Source organism: Rutilus rutilus (assembly GCF_951802725.1).
Source record: "Rutilus rutilus genome assembly, chromosome: 22".
In the NCBI taxonomy this organism is placed as follows: domain Eukaryota; kingdom Metazoa; phylum Chordata; class Actinopteri; order Cypriniformes; family Leuciscidae; genus Rutilus; species Rutilus rutilus.
The window spans coordinates 13765642-13786609 of record NC_140227.1 but is presented as its reverse complement, the minus strand read 5'-3'; the positions used below and the strand labels follow the sequence as shown (position 1 = coordinate 13786609).

The window sequence follows — 20968 nt, the reverse complement described above, 5'->3', positions numbered from 1 at the left end:
AAGCCACCTCTCGATATTTCAGCAGAACAAATTTAAATATTGCTTCTTTTGCACCATTTTTGGTCCACGGTGAAGTGTGTCCATACAAGTGTAGCTTATCCACGTTGTGTACATAACGTAGATGCTAAATCAAAAATGTGCTAATTAAACATCAGTGTTTCTGGCAGTGATCTAGGCACTCAGAAACATTTAGACGAAACCAAAAAATATCTATTTCAGTTGCTGAATTTTTGGTACATCAAGCTCTCAAAGCAGCAAATATACTTTACATAGGATTTGTATCCTAAGTCTTAAGAAGCCATGTGTGAAATTTCATTCCTCACACAAAGCTAATGTACAGCTTCAGAAGACTTATATGAATGTAAAATGTGTGGTGCTTTGATGGTGCATTTTTAAAAATAATTTTTTTAGAGTGTGACAATGTCCGGTCCGTCCAAAAAGCACTGTGAACATTGCACCCAAATTCCACATTTGTGTTTATAGGATTATGGAAATATATAGATTCTGGAAGTAAAAATCCCATTCATTTTCTCCATAGAGAAATAGGTTTTTAACAGTAACTTATAAACCTTATAAACAAACCTTTTACAAGCTACAAGGTTGTTAATTGATGGTATGTTTCAACAGCTGAATTATTTGTGTTTATATTGTGTATATATTTGTGTTTAACAGACAAATTCCATTTCCCACCTGCAGAGAAACAATCAAATCGCACCAAAAGAAACAATTTAGTGTCCGTCCACTCTAATGAAGCACTGCAAATGACTTTAACGTGTTAATCTTCCTACGCTCTTTAAACTTTCAAATGTATTGTTTACATAATCGACATCTTTAAATAAATAGTTTGATCTTTATCTATAGTTTTTTTTCTTTTTCAATTGTGTCATTGAAAATGCTTCATGGGATTGTAGTTCTTTTCCTCATTAAACTTGTTAAGCACATAGTCTTATCTTTTTGTCAGATTTTCAGATACTTTGTTGCTTCAAATCTAGGTTTGTATTGTTGTGATTCATCTCGTAACAAGTTGGTTTGGTTCATGGCTTATAACTGTTTTAGCGATTTTTTTTTAATCCCTAGGAAGAAAAAAGATAAATGGGAAAAATCCTTCAGGAACCGACAGGGAAGGCACTCAATAGTGAGACTACATGTTGAGGTGACCTAAACCGCTTCAAACTTTTTTACCTGTGTTACGGGCCACTGGATCGCGTACTGGTGGTGGGGGTCGTCTGTTCTGCTGGGCAGGCGGTGGAGGAGGAGGAGCCTGGCCACGGACGTTAGCATTGGCATGGCCTCTCTTGTTCAGCGAGTTTCGCCTCTGTGGCAACTCCGGGGCAGGGTCTCCATTCGCAGACGGCGGCTGACGATAAGGAGGAGGGGTGGGGGTGCGTTTGAAGAAGAGGAGGAGGACGAAGAGGAGCGAGATGAAACGGGGAGATGTTTAGGGGGCCCATCGCGAGCAGAAGATGGAGGTGGTGGAGGCCCCTTGCTTGCAAGTGGTGGTGGTGGAAGGGGTTTCTCACGACTATGTGCCCCAGAACTCGGTTGGGCTGAGGGTCCGCGGTTGCCCCCGCGATTGAATGGCGGGGGTGGAGGTGGAGCGGAGTTGGCGGGTTTTGCGGAGCTGCTGGCAGCAGATTGTTTGGAGACGTCTGGCAGGGTGGGACGTTGGTTTCGTGGTTGTTCAGGAGGTGAGGAGCGACCTCCATCACCACGACTGGAGCCGTCCGCTTCAGAATGACTCGGAACACGAGGTACTGCAGGGCGAGAGCCAGGCGGCCGCAACGCTGACCGTCCGACAGAGCTGTCTGTGGAGACACATTTAAAAAACAGTTGGAGTTAATGACAACCTATCAGTGATAATGACAACCTATCATTGAAGTACTTGGTGTAAAAGGGGAACTTACCTCCGACTGGTCGTAGTTTAGGCACTCCTCCACTGAACAACCCTCCCATAGCCTTCGGCCCAGAACCACCTCCAAATCCTCCACTACCTCCACCTCCACCTCCACCTCCGCCACCACCACCACTGCCACCTCGACCTCCAGGCTCTGCCAAAAAAAAAAATTGTTAGGCAGGTCATGTCAAACATTAACTGTATTTTCAGCATAAAAGCACACAGCTGACTTACTTTCAATGATCGGTGCACTTCTGTCATTGACCGGACCGGTCTTCTTCAGTTTGGCGCCTTTGCAGATGTCTGACAGCAGAGCTCCTCTTCCTTTCGTGTCATTTTGATTGAGTTTCGGAGTTGCGGTGTTTGCCTGAACGTAAACACATTTGTATGTTGCAAAATAGATCTATTCATTTATTAAATATTATATATTAAAATTGACTTGAATTCGTTGACTTCAATTTTTATGCTGAAATTTGTTGGTCATTTCTGAATTAAAATGTATTAATTTACAATATTTTTTGTGGGGGATAAAATAAAACAATTTAAGGGTTATAAATGAAAAAATACATTATTTTTTATTACATTTACTTTTTGTTTTAAAGTAACAAAACAATGCTTCGCTGCTTATTAATATATATATTTAAAAAAAAAAAATTGTCCACCAAATGAAAGTCATGTGGTTGACCAACATGCAGAAACAAATCATAAAACTGGAAATAATATAATAGAGAGGACCTCTGCAGACTTTTATGACATAACAGGTTAGTTCAGCCTTGTGTGGTGTCACTCTCCAAACTCCAAAAACATAATGATAATATTGTTGTTGTAAAATAATGGCCTTGAAAAATACATAAATATATAAAACATAATGACATTTCTGAATTAAACCTAATGATATTTATGAATTAATAATGTACATTTTTACACTCACAAGTAGGGCTTGATGTTAACTTTTTTGCTCGCCAGCCACTGTGGCTAGTGGTTTTCCAAAGTTACTAGCAGCAATTTTGACATCGATACCATCGGTAAAAACTGCCCGATATTTTTAATATTATCTCATTATTTAGCAGCCGGTATATTAGGCTACTGTCACTTTAAGACCTGGATCTATAATACTGTAACACATGCGTTTTATTTCTCAACTGTTTACGATCACTTAAAATATAACTGACTGTTAGGGCTGTGCAATTAATTGAATTTCGATTTCGATTTTGGCTCCCACAGATCACCAAAATAGTACAATCGAGTAAAACCGATTATTTTGCCATGTTCTGTTTTGCAAGAACACTCTTATTTTGTCTTGTGTTCTGAATGACACGCGCACATCCGCCCCTCCCGAAGCCTATAGAGCTGGTAAGTCCCGCCCCTTCCGCTAACCCCACTGGACCTCTAGGTTGAAAAATCGTCAATGCAAGTGAATGTGAGAAAATAATTATTTTCTGGTCCCGTTTGAATTTTGCCATGAATGTGAACATATGTTGTCTGTGAATTTTTAATATAATTTAATATAAGGGAAATGTGTTATGGGGTGACGTCACATAGGCGACATGTAGTCTTTCTCGTTATGTCTTTTCCACAACTGCTAGCCAAAGAATCATACAATATACTGTCAAACTCGTAACATGAAAAATTATATAAAAAAAATTCAGAGACAACATATGTTCACATTCATGGCACAATTCAAACGGGACCAGAAAATAATGATTTTCTCACATTCACTTGCATTGACGATTTTTCAACCTAGAGGTCCAGTGGGGTTTTACGGATGGGCGGGACTTACCAGCTCTATAGACCTTATGTAGCTCCGCCCCTTTTCAGCGCTGCACTCGTTGTCTTTTGACTTCCGGTCTGTATTTTCAAAGCGATCTTGCGTATTTATGAATGAACAATGTTTTAAAATCTTCCAGGTCTACTGACATTTGTTAAAATGTCTGCTTTAAACATTACAATCCTCATGATAACTTTCGTTAACTTAATATTAAGTAAATCCACTTCAAAAGCTAATTACTCCTGGACAGCAATGCCATAGAAATATACAGAGCGACCGCAAAAACAGAAGTTCAAAGACAATATTCGAAAGATGGCGGCGCCCTCGTTTCTCTGGCGCATAAGGTCTATACAGTCCGGGAGGCAAGTCGTGTGCATATCATCCGCTGGAATTTAAAAACAAAATGTAAAGATGCCAGAAGGAGGGCGGCCACAGCAGCGTTTGGTGAGCAAAAAAGGCAAAACCAACTATGCTGTCTGGGAACAGTTTGGCTTTGAGGAATCCGATGACGAGTAGAAACACGCTACGTGCAAGATTTACTACATGGTAGTGGCTGCAACGCAAGGGAACACCAAGAATTTGTTTAACCACTTGAAAATTAAACAGAGTGACCTATGCCAATCTAATAAAGAAACAGAAACAGCAATCCACAACCTCCTCAACATCCTCCGTAACCCAGGCATCCATAACAAATTTTGATTTTTCAAGAATTGTTGAATGGTGTCTTATTAATAAATGCAACACGTTCCCAAAGTCATGTGAAATAATCGTGTTACATAATCGTGATTTCAATAATGACCAAAATAATTTTTCCATAATCGAGCAGCCCCACTGACTGTGTTTACCTGAATACTCAGCAATTATTTTACGTGTCTTTGACTGTTTAAGTGCAATAAGAAGCTAAAAAAGAACTCAATTAAGTAAGGAGAGGCGGCTTTAAAATCTGCGGGAAAAAATTAAATACAAAACTGCTGCATTCGTCTCAGCGAGAACGCTCTTTACACTGACCTGGCTAAAGCTGGGGGGTGGTGGAGGTCCAGGCGGAGGGGGAGGAGGAGGAATCGGCATCCTGGTGAATTTTGGGAGACGTCAAGTCACCTCAATCTTCTGCACTCGGTATCCTCACAAAAACTCTGCAAGGTGAAAGAATTACAGCCATCAGACTTCAGATATAAATAACGGTTGTCGCTAAAATAATCCTTTAAAAGTTCAAAACATGACTCATCACAGTGACATTCATTGGCGGTTAACGTCATCAACGTAGCGTCACAGTACCTCTCAAACCACCTGAAACTTCCAGGATCTACTCAGCAGTGGGCAGCAAACTATAGAAAGTTAATATAGAATAGAACAAATTTAAAAATTCATCTTTTTCCCCCCACTAATCTTCCATCCAGTAGCCTATAGAACTCCAGAAACTTTCCCAGTTCAGTCAGAAGTGCTAGCACACGTCCACAGATGAAGTGGGGTGATACAAAACTGCAGCAGGACTAACCGGAATGTCGCTAAGCAGGATCTGCAGTCGCACAACGACTAATGGAAGCGAGAGAGTGTGAAAATGGGTGAAGCATGGGGATTGTGGCAAACACTGAATAAAACCTGTATGCTAATGACATGAACGGCTCATCTTATTTACATTCAAACTATTACACGCTGTACTTGAAACGCCTGTCGCTGCTCTATTTCATCACGGCCTTGTCTATTAACATGAATGAATTAAACTACAAAGGTAGCTCACAAACCTAATAAACTAAAGAAAACGAATATTATGGGTTGATTCCTGAAATCTACATGTGATCGACAACTCATGGATACTGCAATAAAGGAATAAACCAGCCTCTACTAAGCAAACCTGGTGACCTGTAGAGGCAAACAAATGCACAGTTTCTACAAAGAGAAGAAGGCAAACTGCCCAAAATGTGGTAAATACAACCGGAGAGTTTCATCTTACAAGAACACCACAAAACATAGTCAATCTAGAAAAATAAGCTTAGCATTCTTCACATAACAGGCAGGCGAGTTTCTCTCTCTAATCAGCCATACCAAATCTGTCAGAGGCCTTGTTTATTACACCAAGCTGTTTGCCAGAAAATGTTTATGATTAATGATACGCATAAAAGTAGACGTGAAACGTGTAAGGAGGTAGGAGTTTAATCTTTAAAGTTTCTGCGCTCAAACTGATAGCTGACTAAATTTGATCAGGACTGCAAGATCAACATCAATACCACAAAAACAATGCCTGGTGTCAAATAAGGCTGTCATTTATTCCCACCTGTAACATTTTGTGCGAAAAATGACTTTTGTCTCTGACAACCGTGTAAAATACATCCACAACTATTTTTACTAGACTCATAATAAACTAGGCTATAGCCTAAATAAAAAGTGCACTTGATTTCAATGGTACATTTTTACTTGGCAGCTGGAAATAATCTCATGACCCGCTTATAAAACCTACAGTATCACTTTTGATAAATGAATTTCTAAGGCCTCTAAATTATCAGCATGGTCAAAACTGATGAAAAACATAATCTACATGCCTTCTGTCCTCTGATTGATACTTTTTTAGCAAGTAAAAGGCCTTCTAGTATAATTCCTCCTTCAGATCGTGGATGTCTTTTTCTTGTGAAATCTTTAATGATTTTTATAATGTAAACGTAAGAATATATTTCAAAATGCACATTTACTGGACTGAAGCAACTTAGGTTTACTTGATTATCCATACTTAATTTTTTTTTTGTCAAATACAATAGGCTACATCAGGCTTTTGAGGAATGTTTATTTGAACATCTCTCAATCGTTACTGTATTGCATTGCATTATATGTTTTGCACCCCAATAATTAAAAACTACAGAGCTTTGATCATAAAGCATTTAAATACAATCTTAACCATATTTATTGGGAGATATAGAGAGACAACTGATATGTATATGAATTTTATGTTAGCAGTCTGTTATACTGTTGCAAGTTATAATATATAACAAGCTATCAAAATTTCTAATTACTTTCAGGCCATATAATTAACAGCAAATTTTGTGTGTTTTTTCATTCGAGTATGAGCTCTATATTCTCACCATATCATATGTCATAAAAACCTGATGTATCAAATATGATACAAAACATACTCTAAAAAGCATATTCAATTTTATTTTGTTTTAGATTTTGTCTAAAGGTTCGTTTAAACGACCATTATTAGACTGATATTTCATATGTTAGGCTTTACATGTCTCTAAAAGCATGTGTAATACAGATAAAGATGCCATATTTGAAGCATAGCCTATAGCCTAAACTATTTAAGATCAGTATCATAAACTGCTGTCATGTCAGACCAATGTGTTTATAGATTTAAAATAATTTCAGAGCAAAAAGAAGGAAAAGAATAATGGAGCAGGTCGGAGCAGGTCAAACCAGATTGTGAAAATGACGTGTTGTGTATAATGTTGCAAACATGATCATCTGAGTCAACAAATATTTAAACTGTGTGTGTGCACACAGACCGAAGCGACCATACCTGTCATCCCATACAGGATCCTTAACAGTCGTGATACAGGTTTAACCGCTTATATGTATGTATATGTATGTATGTAACCAAAACATTTGAGGGACTAACGATGTTGTGAACAACACAAATGATGGAGATTTGTAAACAAAAGTTTATTCTGAAACGAATCATTTCAATGAATCGTTTGAACCTGTTCACAAAACCTGTCTGAACGACTCGTTGATTACCAAAAATTACACCAGTAAAACCATGCAAAACCTTAGCGCTTATATAACTTGTGTATCCATTAAAACATGTCATAACAATAACAAATAGGTTAACTTGATACGTTCACAGCTCTTCCGGCTATAAAGACGTTGGCAAAGCTTACCTGTCGTGTGCGGTGTGAGATCCTGTCCCAAACAACATTAATGTTAAACAGTAACTGGGTGCTCTTTCGCCGATGATCCGCTGTCTGATCGGCCACCGAATAAAACTGGTAAGTTAACGTTAACTAAGTAACTGTTAACTAGTCGAGCGAGAGTTTACAGTAGTCCGCTGTCATTCTGAAGGCTGGTTAATGCCAACTCTGCAAACTTATTCCAGACAGTTCACAGTGTGAAATGAAAGCCCGAAAGTCAAAGATTCACGAAACCGGGTCGCTTGTTGCTATTAACATTGCTGCCCACTGATCGAGGGCGATATTGTTCAACGGCGGACCGCTGGACTTCAGCGAACCCAGTTCTACGAAATCCCGGAAATCCCGGAGTCGGTCGGTACAAAATGGAGGCAAGAGGCCGAAAAAATCCGATTGCATCCGGAAAGCAAGACCTGTAACTATAGGCTACAAAACCTCTTTCCCTTGCGTAACCCTGAAATGGTAAGCATCTGCCAAAAGGTACTGATTTAAAACCATTATAAACGTCGTTAAATCACTTTGTGATTTTTTATTTATTTATTTTATTTATGGTAATTAATACTAATAACTGCATTTCTAATAACTTCTAATAACTTTAATTTAATATCAAAATGCGTAGAGATTTTAATTTTGAAGTTATAAAAGTCGATTTTTCATACTGGACGCATTGTTTCATCTGCTAATAAGAAATTGTATAATATTCTATCCTTTGCTGCCAAAAAAAAACAAAAAACAAAAACATTTTACTTAATTGGATCAATGATAAATCTCCATCTCTTAAAGGTTGGCATAAGGTTATTTTTGAGTTGATTCCCTTGGAGCGTCTTACCTATGTATTACATAAAAAAAACATGCCAGTTTTATAGTCTGGACCCTATCTTGACTATTTGGAAACTCATCTTTGCCCTATTATGTTACAAGGAATTTTGTAATTGTTGGACCTGGACCTTTGTCCTCTTCTGCATCTTTTTGAAATATGTTATTGTTTTGTTTTTATTCTCTAATCTTTTTTATTATGGTGTAGTCCTGTTTTATATAAAAATCTGAGCTATTGGTGCTCCTTTATTTTATTTTATTGTATTGTTTTTTTGTTGTTGTGATGTTTTGATATATTTGTATTATAATGAAAATTCAATAAACATAATTATAAAAAAAAATTAAAAAGTCGCTTTCTTTTTCGAATTTTTTTTTTCGAAAATCGAGATTTTCGATTTCATTCATTTAGACCCAATAACATAGATAATATTAGGCTATATGATAGATTTTCATATTTGTTTGCCTCTACAGGTCACCAATAACATATTGCATAATGTTAGGCTGTGTGATAGTTTTCACCCTTTTAACCATATTTTCCAAATATTTTAACATCACTTTCTAGAAGTTGCTAGGTAAAAAATATCCATCTCTCGTAAGAGGTGTACAGTGAAAAAATAGAGAAGAGGACTGGGATATGACCCAGGGTGGATTCGAACCCGTATGCACACAAGCGCAACAGCACCTCTCATTCCAGGAGAAAAGCACACCATAGCTCTGACTTAAGTCGTCATTAAGACAAAACAGTCAGTTGCAGCAGCAGTTTGACAGTACAGTGTATAGTAAAATGTGTTCAACAAAATTCCAATCACAATTCAGTATGCAAATAAATGGCAGATACAAGACCAATCACAATTTAGTGTAAATAAGTCCACAATTAAGCTCTAACTTGCTAGCTCTAAAATGTGAATCTTTTGTGATTTGTTTGGGTCAATTCTTTAATAAATGGGCTAGAAGAATGTTAATAACAGCTTTCCAGGTTTGATATTTTTAATGTAACATTTAATAAACTTTTTCAAAATAACCACTTCAGCAAAGGGTATATTTATGTTTATTTCAATCACATAACATCTTAAGTATTCTATAATAACAGCTACTTTTGTATATCAACAAAAGGTAGCAACAATGTTAGAAGGAATATTTTACAAAGTATGTACATCCTTCAAAAAAAAAAAAAAAAAAAAATCCCCCCGGTCCTTACTGTATCACTGAGCATAACAATGCTAAAAACAAATATGAGACAATAGATGAGTATCTAAAAAAGATGGCAAGAAAGACATTCACCAGACAGACAAACTATTTTCCAGACAAACCTTTTGACATATCATCCACATTGTATTTATACATCACAGTAGCATTTTATATACTTTACAAAATATATAGCCTATGATTTACAATATGTAATCATGCAAGCTCCACATAATATTGTCATTATAAAACAAAATAATAAAAAAAGATTTAGAAACTGTATTTGGAATGTTTTTATAAAGAGGCTAATGATCTATAAGGGCAAGTTTATGTTTTCCAATATAACATCTCCTCTATAAGGTTTTTTCACCAGTGTTAAGTTTGCTCAAACCAACTTTCAGTATCTACTTGAAGTTTTTTATACAAACAGGCTACTTTAATCAGCCCACTAACAGATCTGTAAACATGATTACCAAGGACAAGCTCCTTATCTCTCACACACCTTCCTTTTAATTTTCGAACTATATTAGTTTAAGAACCCTAAATTTTGAACCTTTCAAAGTGCTTTCTGGAACCTCCAGATCCATTGCATGCATTTGCAGACGTCTCATTGTCTGTCTGCGACTATGTTCAGTTTGCCCATTTCCCCATCCATCAGTTCTAGGCATCCCTTTATAAGTGTAGCATATGTCATCAGTAGTGTAATTACGTCCAGGAACCACACGAGTGTTCCTATAACCTGCATTACCTCCCATATGGGGTGATCTTTGCATGGTACTCATTCCCATATTTGAATTTCTCACAGCCAGATTCTCTCTACTTCTTGTAACTTGAAGTTTAGGCACTGATATATTGTTCCAGTTGTCATCAATACCAAAGTTGTTTGCGTTTGCTTTATGATTTCTTGACCTGAGTGCCCCAGGCATATCAGTGTAGTAAACATCTGATGATGTTGGACGTACACCAGAGATTCTGGTCTTGGAGGTGGGTAAAGCCATTGTAAAATCAGGTGAGCCGGAGAGATGTTTTTGCATTGCAGGCCACTGGGCTTTATCTGAAAATGTCATGTCTCTGTTCAAGTCGAAATAAGGGTCCTGCATGTTAAATTCTGAGGCACCATATTTCTGTTGAGACGGTTTTCTGATATCAAGATCATTTGTTCTGGCTGACTCCATTTTACCTCTTGGGACGGCAAAGTTGTAAGTGTGTACTTGTGTATAGGCACCAAAATCAACATCAGGCCCCAGGCCTTGAAAGTCAGGGCTATCAGTTCCTCCTTTAATTCGCGGGGTTTTGAGATTCATCTTTGGAGAGCTGAATTGAAGATTCCCAGGAGGAGCGTCAATGTCAAAGTCCGGTGCATTCACATTAAGATGGGGTTTCTTGACATTTGGTCCTTTAATTTTACCTTTAGGAAAATCAACACTCATATCTGGGGCTGTGAAATCTGACTTATGACCTCTGATATTGATGTCTGGGGAATCAAAATCAGTTTTAATCTTTGGCGCTGAGAGATCCATTTTAGGGGTCTTTAGATCATAGTCAGGTGTCTTTATTTTGGGTCCTGAGAAACCAATATCAGGCATCTTTAAAGTTGGCATTTTCATTTTTCCAGAAGGCTTGTCAATGTCTGGAAGTGTAAGAGCTGTATTTGGACCTCTGAGATCTACATTAGGTCCATGTACATCAATATCAGGACCATTTATTCCTGTTTTTAGTTTGGGAGTTGATGTACTCAGATCAAGGTCAGGCTGATCAATGTCAGCATCCATATTCATGTGTGGCCCTTTCAAACCTGAAAGGCCAAAACTGGGCATCTTTAACTTTGGCATATTAAATTTACCTGATGGGCCATTAACATCAAAATCAGGTGATTTGACATCTAAGTTCGGGCCTTTAAAATCAGTTTGAGGCAGAGTCAGATCCATGTCTGGTGAATCGATTTCTCCCTTAATTTTGGGGCTTTTGAGATTCAGGTCTGGAGATTTGATTTTAAGATCTGGGCCTTTTGGTTTGCCACTTGAGAAGCCAAATTTGGGAAACTTCAGTTTACCTGAAGGGGAATTCATGTTGAGATCAGGTGCATTCATGTCAAGATTGGGTTTCTTGAAATTTGGTCCTTTCAATTTACCTTTTGGGAAATCAACATTCAGATCGGGTGTTGTGATATCTGGCTTATGACCACCAATGTTGATGTCTGGGGAATCAAAGTCTGCCTTAAACTTTGGAGTTGACAAATTCATTTCAGGAGTTTTCAAATCATAGTCAGGTGTCTTTATTTTTGGTCCTGAAGCACCAAACTTTGGCATCTTTAAAGTGGGCATTTTCATTTTTCCAGAAGGCTTGTCAATGTCTGGAAGTGTAAGATCTGTATTTGGACCTCTGAGATCTACATTAGGTCCATGTACGTCAATATCAGGACCATTTATTCCCGCTTTTAGTTTGGGAGTTGATGCACTCAGATTTAGGTCAGGCTGATCAATGTCGCCATCCACATCCATGTGTGGCCCTTTCAAACCTGACAGGCCAAAACTGGGCATATTTAGGTTTGGCATTTTAAATTTACCTGATGGGCTATTAACATCAAAATCAGGTGATTTCACATCTATGTTCGGGCCTTTAAAATCAGTTTGAGGCAGAGTCAGATCCATGTCTGGTGTATCTATTCCTCCCTTAATTTTGGGGCTTTTGAGGTTCAGGTCTGGAGATTTGATTTTAAGATCTGGGCCTTTTGGTTTGCCACTTGAGAAGCCAAATTTGGGAAACTTCAGTTTACCTGAAGGGGAATTTATGTTGAGATCAGGTGCATTCATGTCAAGATTGGGTTTCTTGAAATTTGGTCCTTTCATTTTACCTTTAGGGAAATCAACATTCAGATCAGGTGCTGTGATATCTGGCTTATGACCACCAATGTTGATGTCTGGGGAATCAAAGTCTGCCTTAAACTTTGGAGTTGACAAATTCATTTCAGGAGTTTTCAAATCATAGTCAGGTGTCTTTATTTTTGGTCCTGAAGCACCAAACTTTGGCATCTTTAAAGTGGGCATTTTCATTTTTCCAGAAGGCTTGTCAATACGAGGTGCATTCATGTCAAGATTGGGTTTCTTGAAATTTGGTCCTTTCATTTTACCTTTAGGGAAATCAACATTCAGATCAGGTGCTGTGATATCTGGCTTATGACCACCAATGTTGATGTCTGGGGAATCAAAGTCTGCCTTAAACGTTGGAGCTGAAAAATCCATTTCAGGAGTCTTCAAATCATAGTCAGGTGTCTTTATTTTTGGTCCTGAGACACCAAACTTTGGCATCTTTAAAGTGGGCATTTTCATTTTTCCAGAAGGCTTGTCAATGTCTGGAAGTGTAAGATCTGTATTTGGACCTCTGAGATCTACATTAGGGCCATGTACATCAATATCAGGACCATTTATTCCCGCTTTTAGTTTGGGAGTTGATGCACTCAGATTCAGGTCAGGCTGATCAATGTCGCCATCCACATCCATGTGTGGCCCTTTCAAATCTGACAGGCCAAAACTGGGCATATTTAGGTTTGGCATTTTAAATTTACCTGATGGGCTATTAACATCAAAATCAGGTGATTTCACATCTATGTTCGGGCCTTTAAAATCAGTTTGAGGCAGAGTCAGATCCATGTCTGGTGTATCTATTCCTCCCTTAATTTTGGGGCTTTTGAGATTCAGGTCTGGAGATTTGATTTTAAGATCTGGGCCTTTTGGTTTGCCACTTGAGAAGCCAAATTTGGGAAACTTCAGTTTACCTGAAGGGGAATTTATGTTGAGATCAGGTGCATTCATGTCAAGATTGGGTTTCTTGAAATTTGGTCCTTTCATTTTACCTTTAGGGAAATCAACATTCAGATCAGGTGCTGTGATATCTGGTTTATGACCACCAATGTTGATGTCTGGGGAATCAAAGTCTGCCTTAAACGTTGGAGCTGACAAATCCATTTCAGGGGTCTTCAAATCATAGTCAGGTGTCTTTATTTTTGGTCCTGAGATACCAAACTTTGGCATTTTGAAAGTGGGCATTTTCATTTTTCCAGAAGGCTTGTCAATGTCTGGAAGTGTAAGATCTGTATTTGGACCTCTGAGATCTACATTAGGTCCATGTACCTCAATATCAGGACCATTTATTCCCGCTTTTAGTTTGGGAGTTGATGCACTCAGATTCAGGTCAGACTGATCAATGTCAGCATCCACATTCATGTGTGGCCCTTTCAAACCTGACAGGCCAAAACTGGGCATATTTAGGTTTGGCATTTTAAATTTACCTGATGGGCTATTAACATCAAAATCAGGTGATTTCACATCTATGTTCGGGCCTTTAAAATCAGTTTGAGGCAGAGTCAGATCCATGTCTGGTGTATCTATTCCTCCCTTAATTTTGGGGCTTTTGAGATTCAGGTCTGGAGATTTGATTTTAAGATCTGGGCCTTTTGGTTTGCCACTTGAGAAGCCAAATTTGGGAAACTTCAGTTTACCTGAAGGGGAATTTATGTCAAGATTGGGTTTCTTGAAATTTGGTCCTTTCATTTTACCTTTAGGGAAATCAACATTCAGATCAGGTGCTGTGATATCTGGTTTATGACCACCAATGTTGATGTCTGGGGAATCAAAGTCTGCCTTAAACATTGGAGCTGACAAATCCATTTCAGGGGTCTTCAAATCATAGTCAGGTGTCTTTATTTTTGGTCCTGAGACACCAAACTTTGGCATCTTTAATTTGGGCATTTTCATTTTTCCAGAAGGCTTGTCAATGTCTGGAAGTGTAAGATTTGTATTTGGACCTCTGAGATCTACATTAGGTCCATGTACATCAATATCAGGACCATTTATTCCTGCTTTTACTTTGGGAGTTGATGCACTCAGATTAAGGTCAGGCTGATCAATATCAGCATCCACATTCATGTGTGGCCCTTTCAAACCTGACAGGCCAAAACTGGGCATATTTAGGTTTGGCATTTTAAATTTACCTGATGGGCTATTAACATCAAAATCAGGTGATTTGACATCTAAGTTCGGGCCTTTAAAATCAGTTTGAGGCAGAGTCAGATCCATGTCTGGTGTATCTATTCCTCCCTTAATTTTGGGGCTTTTGAAATTCAGGTCTGGAGATTTGATTTTAAGATCTGGGCCTTTTGGTTTGCCACTTGAGAAGCCAAATTTGGGAAATTTCAGTTTACCTGAAGGGGAATTTATGTTGAGATCAGGTGCATTCATGTCAAGATTGGGTTTCTTGAAATTTGGTCCTTTCATTTTACCTTTTGGGAAATCAACATTCAGATCGGGTGTTGTGATATCTGGCTTATGACCACCAATGTTGATGTCTGGGGAATCAAAGTCTGCCTTAAACATTGGAGCTGACAAATCCATTTCAGGGGTCTTCAAATCATAGTCAGGTGTCTTTATCTTTGGTCCTGAGACACCAAACTTTGGCATCTTTAAATTTGGCATTTTCATTTTTCCAGAAGGCTTGTCAATGTCTGGAAGTGTAAGATCTGTATTTGGACCTCTGAGATCTACATTAGGTCCATGTACATCAATATCAGGACCATTTATTCCTGCTTTTAGTTTGGGAGTTGATGCACTCAGATTCAGATCAGGCTGATCAATGTCAGCATCCATATTCATGTGTGGCCCTTTCAAACCTGACAGGCCAAAACTGGGCATATTTAGGTTTGGCATTTTAAATTTACCTGATGGGCCATTAACATCAAAATCAGGTGATTTGACATCTAAGTTCGGGCCTTTAAAATCAGTTTGAGGCAGAGTCAGATCCATGTCTGGTGTATCTATTCCTCCTTTAATTTTAGGGCTTTTGAGATTCAGGTCTGGAGATTTGATTTTAAGATCTGGGCCTTTTGGTTTGCCACTTGGGAATCCAAATTTGGGAAACTTCAGTTTACCTGAAGGGGAATTTATGTTGAGATCAGGTGCATTCATGTCAAGATTGGGTTTCTTGAAATTTGGTCCTTTCATTTTACCTTTTGGGAAATCAACATTCAGATCGGGTGTTGTGATATCTGGCTTATGACCATCAATGTTGATGTCTGGGGAATCAAAGTCTGCCTTAAACGTTGGAGCTGACAAATCCATTTCAGGGGGCTTCAAATCATAGTCAGGTGTCTTTATCTTTGGTCCTGAGACACCAAACTTTGGCATCTTTAAATTTGGCATTTTTATTTTTCCAGAAGGCTTGTCAATGTCTGGAAGTGTAAGATCTGTATTTGGACCTCTGAGATCTACATTAGGTCCATGTACATCAATATCAGGACCATTTATTCCTGCTTTTAGTTTGGGAGTTGATGCACTCAGATTCAGATCAGGCTGATCAATGTCAGCATCCATATTCATGTGTGGCCCTTTCAAACCTGACAGGCCAAAACTGGGCATATTTAGGTTTGGCATTTTAAATTTACCTGATGGGCCATTAACATCAAAATCAGGTGATTTGACATCTAAGTTCGGGCCTTTAAAATCAGTTTGAGGCAGAGTCAGATCCATGTCTGGTGTATCTATTCCTCCTTTAATTTTAGGGCTTTTGAGGTTCAGGTCTGGAGATTTGATTTTAAGATCTGGGCCTTTTGGTTTGCCACTTGGGAATCCAAATTTGGGAAACTTCAGTTTACCTGAAGGGGAATTTATGTTGAGATCAGGTGCATTCATGTCAAGATTGGGTTTCTTGAAATTTGGTCCTTTCATTTTACCTTTTGGGAAATCAACATTCAGATCGGGTGTTGTGATATCTGGCTTATGACCATCAATGTTGATGTCTGGGGAATCAAAGTCTGCCTTAAACGTTGGAGCTGACAAATCCATTTCAGGAGTCTTCAAATCATAGTCAGGTGTCTTTAGCTTTGGTCCTGAGACACCAAACTTTGGCACCTTTAAATTGGGCATTTTCATTTTTCCAGAAGGCTTGTCAATGTCTGGAAGTGTAAGATCTGTATTTGGACCTCTGAGATCTACATTAGGTCCATGTACATCAATATCAGGACCATTTATTCCTGCTTTTAGTTTGGGAGTTGATGCACTCAGATTCAGGCCAGGCTGATCAATGTCAGCATCCACATTCATGTGTGGCCCTTTCAAATCTGACAGGCCAAAACTGGGCATATTTAGGTTTGGCATTTTAAATTTACCTGATGGGCTATTAACATCAAAATCAGGTGATTTGACATCTAAGTTCGGGCCTTTAAAATCAGTTTGAGGCAGAGTCAGATCCATGTCTGGTGTATCTATTCCTCCCTTAATTTTGGGGCTTTTGAGATTCAGGTCTGGAGAATTGATTTTAAGATCAGGTCCTACTGTCTTGCTTCCAGAGATGCCAAATTTTGGCAGCTTTAGTTTACCTGAAGGGACATCTATGTCAAGGTCATGTGCATTCATGTCAAGACTGGGTGTCTTTAAATTAGGTCCTTTAATTTTACCTTTAGGGAAATCAACATTCGTGTCAGGTACTGTGATATCTGTCTTATAGCCTTTAATGTTGAAGTCAGGGGAATCAAAGTCTGCCTTAAACTTTGGGGCTGACAAATCCATTTCAGGGGTCTTCAGATCATAGTCAGGCGTCTTTATTTTGGGTCCTGAGAGTCCAAAATCAGGCATCTTGAAAGTAGGCATTTTCATTTTACCAGATGGCATGTCCATGTCAGGTAGTGTAAGGTCCGTTTTCAGACCTTTGAAATCAGAATTAGGTCCATAAATGTCACTGTCAGGACCATTTATTCCTGCATTCAGTGTAGGAGTTGATGCACTCAGATTAAGGTCAGACTGATCAATGCCGGCATCCACATTCATACGTGGCCCTTTCAAACCTGACAGGCCAAAACTGGGCATCTTTATCTTTGGCATATTAAATTTTCCTGAAGGGCCATTAACATCAATATCGGGGGATTTGATATCTAGGTTTGGGCCTTTCAAATCGGATTGAGGCAGATTCAGGTCCATGTCTGGGGTATCGATTCCTCCCTTAATTTGGGGGCTTTTGAGATTCAGGTCTGGAGATTTTATTTTAAGATCAGGTTCCACTGTCTTGCTTCCAGAGATGCCAAATTTTGGCAGCTTCAGTTTACCTGAAGGGACATTTATGTTGAGGTCAGGTGCATTCATGTCAAGATTGGGTTTCTTGAAATTTGGTTCTTTAAATGTGCCTTTAGGAATATCAAAATCCATGTCTGAGGCTGTAATATCTGGCTTATGACCTCTGATATTGATGTCTTGTGAATCAAAGTCTGCCTTAAACTTTGGAGCTGACAGATCCATTTCAGGGGTCTTTAGATCATAGTCAGGTGTCTTCATTTTGTGTCCTGACAGATCAAAATCTGGCATGCTGAAAGTGGGTGTTTTCAGTTTTCCAGAATGCATGTCTATGTCTGGAAGGTCTGTTTTCAGACCTTTGAAATCAGCTTTTGGTCCATCAATTTGTATATCAGAAGAACCATTAAGACCTGCAGCTACTTCAGGGGATGATAATGCTAATTTTGACCCCTTTGTACTTGCATCATAATTGATGTCTGTTTTCTTGTTTCCAGAGAAGCTAAACTTTGCCATTTTAAATTTTGACTTCTTGACATTAATTGATGGTACATCCATATCCATATCCATATCAGAAGAATTAAGCAATGCATTTGGGCTTTTGAAATGACCTTTTGTGAGGTGCATTACTGGAGATCCTTGGGTATTTGGCAGCGCAAGATTTGAATCTGGAGTACTAATACCAACATTTATGTTTGAATCTGTATATGTTCGACCCCGTAGGTTGATTTCACTTCCAACATCAGGTAAGTTCATTTTGGACTGATGTGATGAAACATCACTTGCAATGTTGCCTTTGATTTTTGCACCTCTCATTAGGTCAGATCCTTGTAGTAACATGTCTGAGTTGTATTCACCTGTAGCATCATTGGTACCATAATTGATCATAGGCCATTCATGATCCACTTTCTCGCCAGGTTCTGTTTCATATGGAGTGAGACACTTCCGATCTGCATTCTCAAGTATAGCTGCAACGTTTATCCTGCCTTTGCGGTCAAGTGTTTGGGTTGTCGCTGGACCATTGTCTGTGCCATGTCTGTATTCCTTAGCAGCTTTGTTTCCTTTCATGAATTTCCTGACTTTAGTATTGTAGAGCTTGTCATATGAATCTTTCCACACCTGTTGAAACATTGTAATCACAACAAATCATGATGATTTATGATTTAGGGTTGCAAAAAATTGTGAATGCAATGTCCACAGACCTCATTTGGAGCTTTGACATCCAGACTTTCCAAGCTCTTGCTGGATTTCAAACCATGCTTCATCACCTCCTTGTCATTATCAATCAACTTCAAAATGTCCACAACTTCATTTTTCTTTTGTTTATTCCTCTTTAGATCAAACTGACCACTGGCACCCACAATTTCATTATCTGAAATGGAAGTGTGATCTATTTTATCCTTATATTTTCACCATATTAAGGTTCATGGCAAAAGCAGATTTATTCACAGTACAAGTGTTTTGTAAAAGAATGATGCTTAAAAAATATGCATTGTCTGTACAAAATTCATAATCAAACAGTGCTGTACCTTCTAGAAAGTCCAGGTCTGAGTACTCCAATCTCTCTCCAGAGACATTATTATCTTCAAGCAGCAGGCTGTCAGAAAGGCTTCTTCGATGAAGAGCCTGCAAATTACAATATACTATTATGGTGTATTGTCCCCCTCAAAATTTCATGAAATTAAATGCATGTAAAATAAAAAACAGAATAACATGAGTTTTTGATGAGAAACATGTTTATTAATAAATAACTCATCATTTATTCTTTATGAGAAATTACACAAGGATTTAAAATGTATTTGATAGATCAGACAAAATGCATAAAATATAGTTTAGATGATGGGATAAAAAAAATGTGATAACATACCATTTCACTTGTACACATTTAAGTGAAGAAAAGCCTCCAAAACTCAAACCTGTAAATGCAAAAGAAATGATTCAGCAGCAACAAGACACCCAAGTTCCAGTGCTAATTATTATTGGCACACATGTAATTGTTAATGGCTGGTCATAATGCAATGACAGAATAGAACATGAATTATGAACATATGGGTAATCAGTAAATGAAAAGAAGCACACCTTCTTAGAATGAAACAAGACTGAGCAAACATAATTTAAATTTATATTAAAGTTTGCCAATTGGCACAATGAAATTTATCTTGGTGCACAAGTAATCCTGAAACATGTTAATACTTAATACAACTGTCTGCATTTTTTTTTTTCCACTGGCAGATAAACAGATAGACGAAACTGTGAGGTATTCAACGAATTGTTCAGGGATAGTGTAACAAGAGGGCGTTAAGAACAGGTTAGGCCAAATAAAAGAAAAATGTGAACAGACTTCACCTTTTTAACCACACCCTTGGTTTTAAACATGTGTAATCAAAGAGGTAGCAGGTGCTCCCATGATCATCTGTAAGGATACGTATTTTGATAACCTGTTCAACTATAAAGATTTTGTTGTCTTACTTCAATGAAACTGGCTCCAAAAACAATCCAATTACTAACTAGTATCCACAGTATATGATCTAATTAATTTGCATATTTATAGTAATCACAAATTAAATATACAGGATCTGAAAATGTGCTTCAGAAGCATTATTTTCAATATAAGGTACTAGTCAGTAGCAATTTGCTAATAATGTGGACTCAAAAGAAATAATGGTAAAATACTCTGTCACAACATAATATGTCCGCCTTGTAACAATCCCTGTGTAATGCTTCTCGTTTTAATATGCAAGTTAAATGCAATTTGCAATATAAATACATCAACCCATTTGTAAATTACAGTAAAAACCAGATTAAATCAGCATAACTTGTGCAAGTGCTGCATAGTCATTCATAACAGAAACGGCTGCACTCGCTATACATTCAAACTTTATTTTCAGTACTATACACTGTTTTACGCAAAAACAGTGAAGTCAAAAGTACTGTTGTAAACTTTAACAGCAAAGAAAAGCCTTACCTTGAATCCCATGAGCTTTTAAATCCTTGTTCAATATCAGCAGTGATAATGTGCCACGCTGAAGAGTTTCCACAGGACGATACTGTTTTTTCCTCTGTTCTCTTCCTACTGTTTATGGAATTCTCATTGCAGCAAGTAATACACTTCAAGAGTGGACAAACTGGTTTAACCTCAACCGGGCCAAACGCATTTCTCATAAAGCTTCAGCATCACTGCCTGTTCTGCATTGGATGCAGGGTGACATAACAATAACAAACCTCTCCCTAATTCTAGATTGCTGGGAGGAACTCAAAAGAAATGGATGAAAGACTAAACTATGCACACATGTACTCCCATATGACTCATATGTGTTGGGAAACCCACACCTGTACAAGGTGTACTCATTTTCAC

The 20968-nt window shown here is 38.1% G+C and overlaps 2 protein-coding genes across 2 annotated transcripts in view; both read right to left on the bottom strand.

Annotated features, from left to right (window-relative positions):
* The window catches only part of wipf2a (WAS/WASL interacting protein family, member 2a), a 10832-nt gene extending 2610 nt beyond the window's left edge, over nucleotides 1-8222 (bottom strand). The window contains 6 exon segments of the mRNA XM_084395822.1: nucleotides 1183-1375; nucleotides 1378-1805; nucleotides 1905-2048; nucleotides 2129-2261; nucleotides 4671-4795; nucleotides 7532-8222. Of these exon segments, the coding sequence (XP_084251948.1) occupies nucleotides 1183-1375; nucleotides 1378-1805; nucleotides 1905-2048; nucleotides 2129-2261; nucleotides 4671-4730 (958 nt within the window). The 5' untranslated portion in view covers nucleotides 4731-4795; nucleotides 7532-8222.
* Nucleotides 8223-9406: 1184 nt separating this feature from the next.
* On the bottom strand, nucleotides 9407-20937 carry LOC311281520 (uncharacterized protein). Its single transcript, XM_084394527.1, has 5 exons — nucleotides 20579-20937; nucleotides 19481-19529; nucleotides 19143-19239; nucleotides 18816-18985; nucleotides 9407-18732 (listed from the first exon to the last, which is right to left on the bottom strand). The coding sequence occupies exons 2-5, from the start codon at nucleotides 19496-19498 to the stop codon at nucleotides 10081-10083; spliced, it is 8937 nt and encodes a 2978-aa protein (XP_084250653.1). The 5' UTR covers nucleotides 19499-19529; nucleotides 20579-20937; the 3' UTR covers nucleotides 9407-10080.
* Nucleotides 20938-20968: the final 31 nt, after the last annotated feature.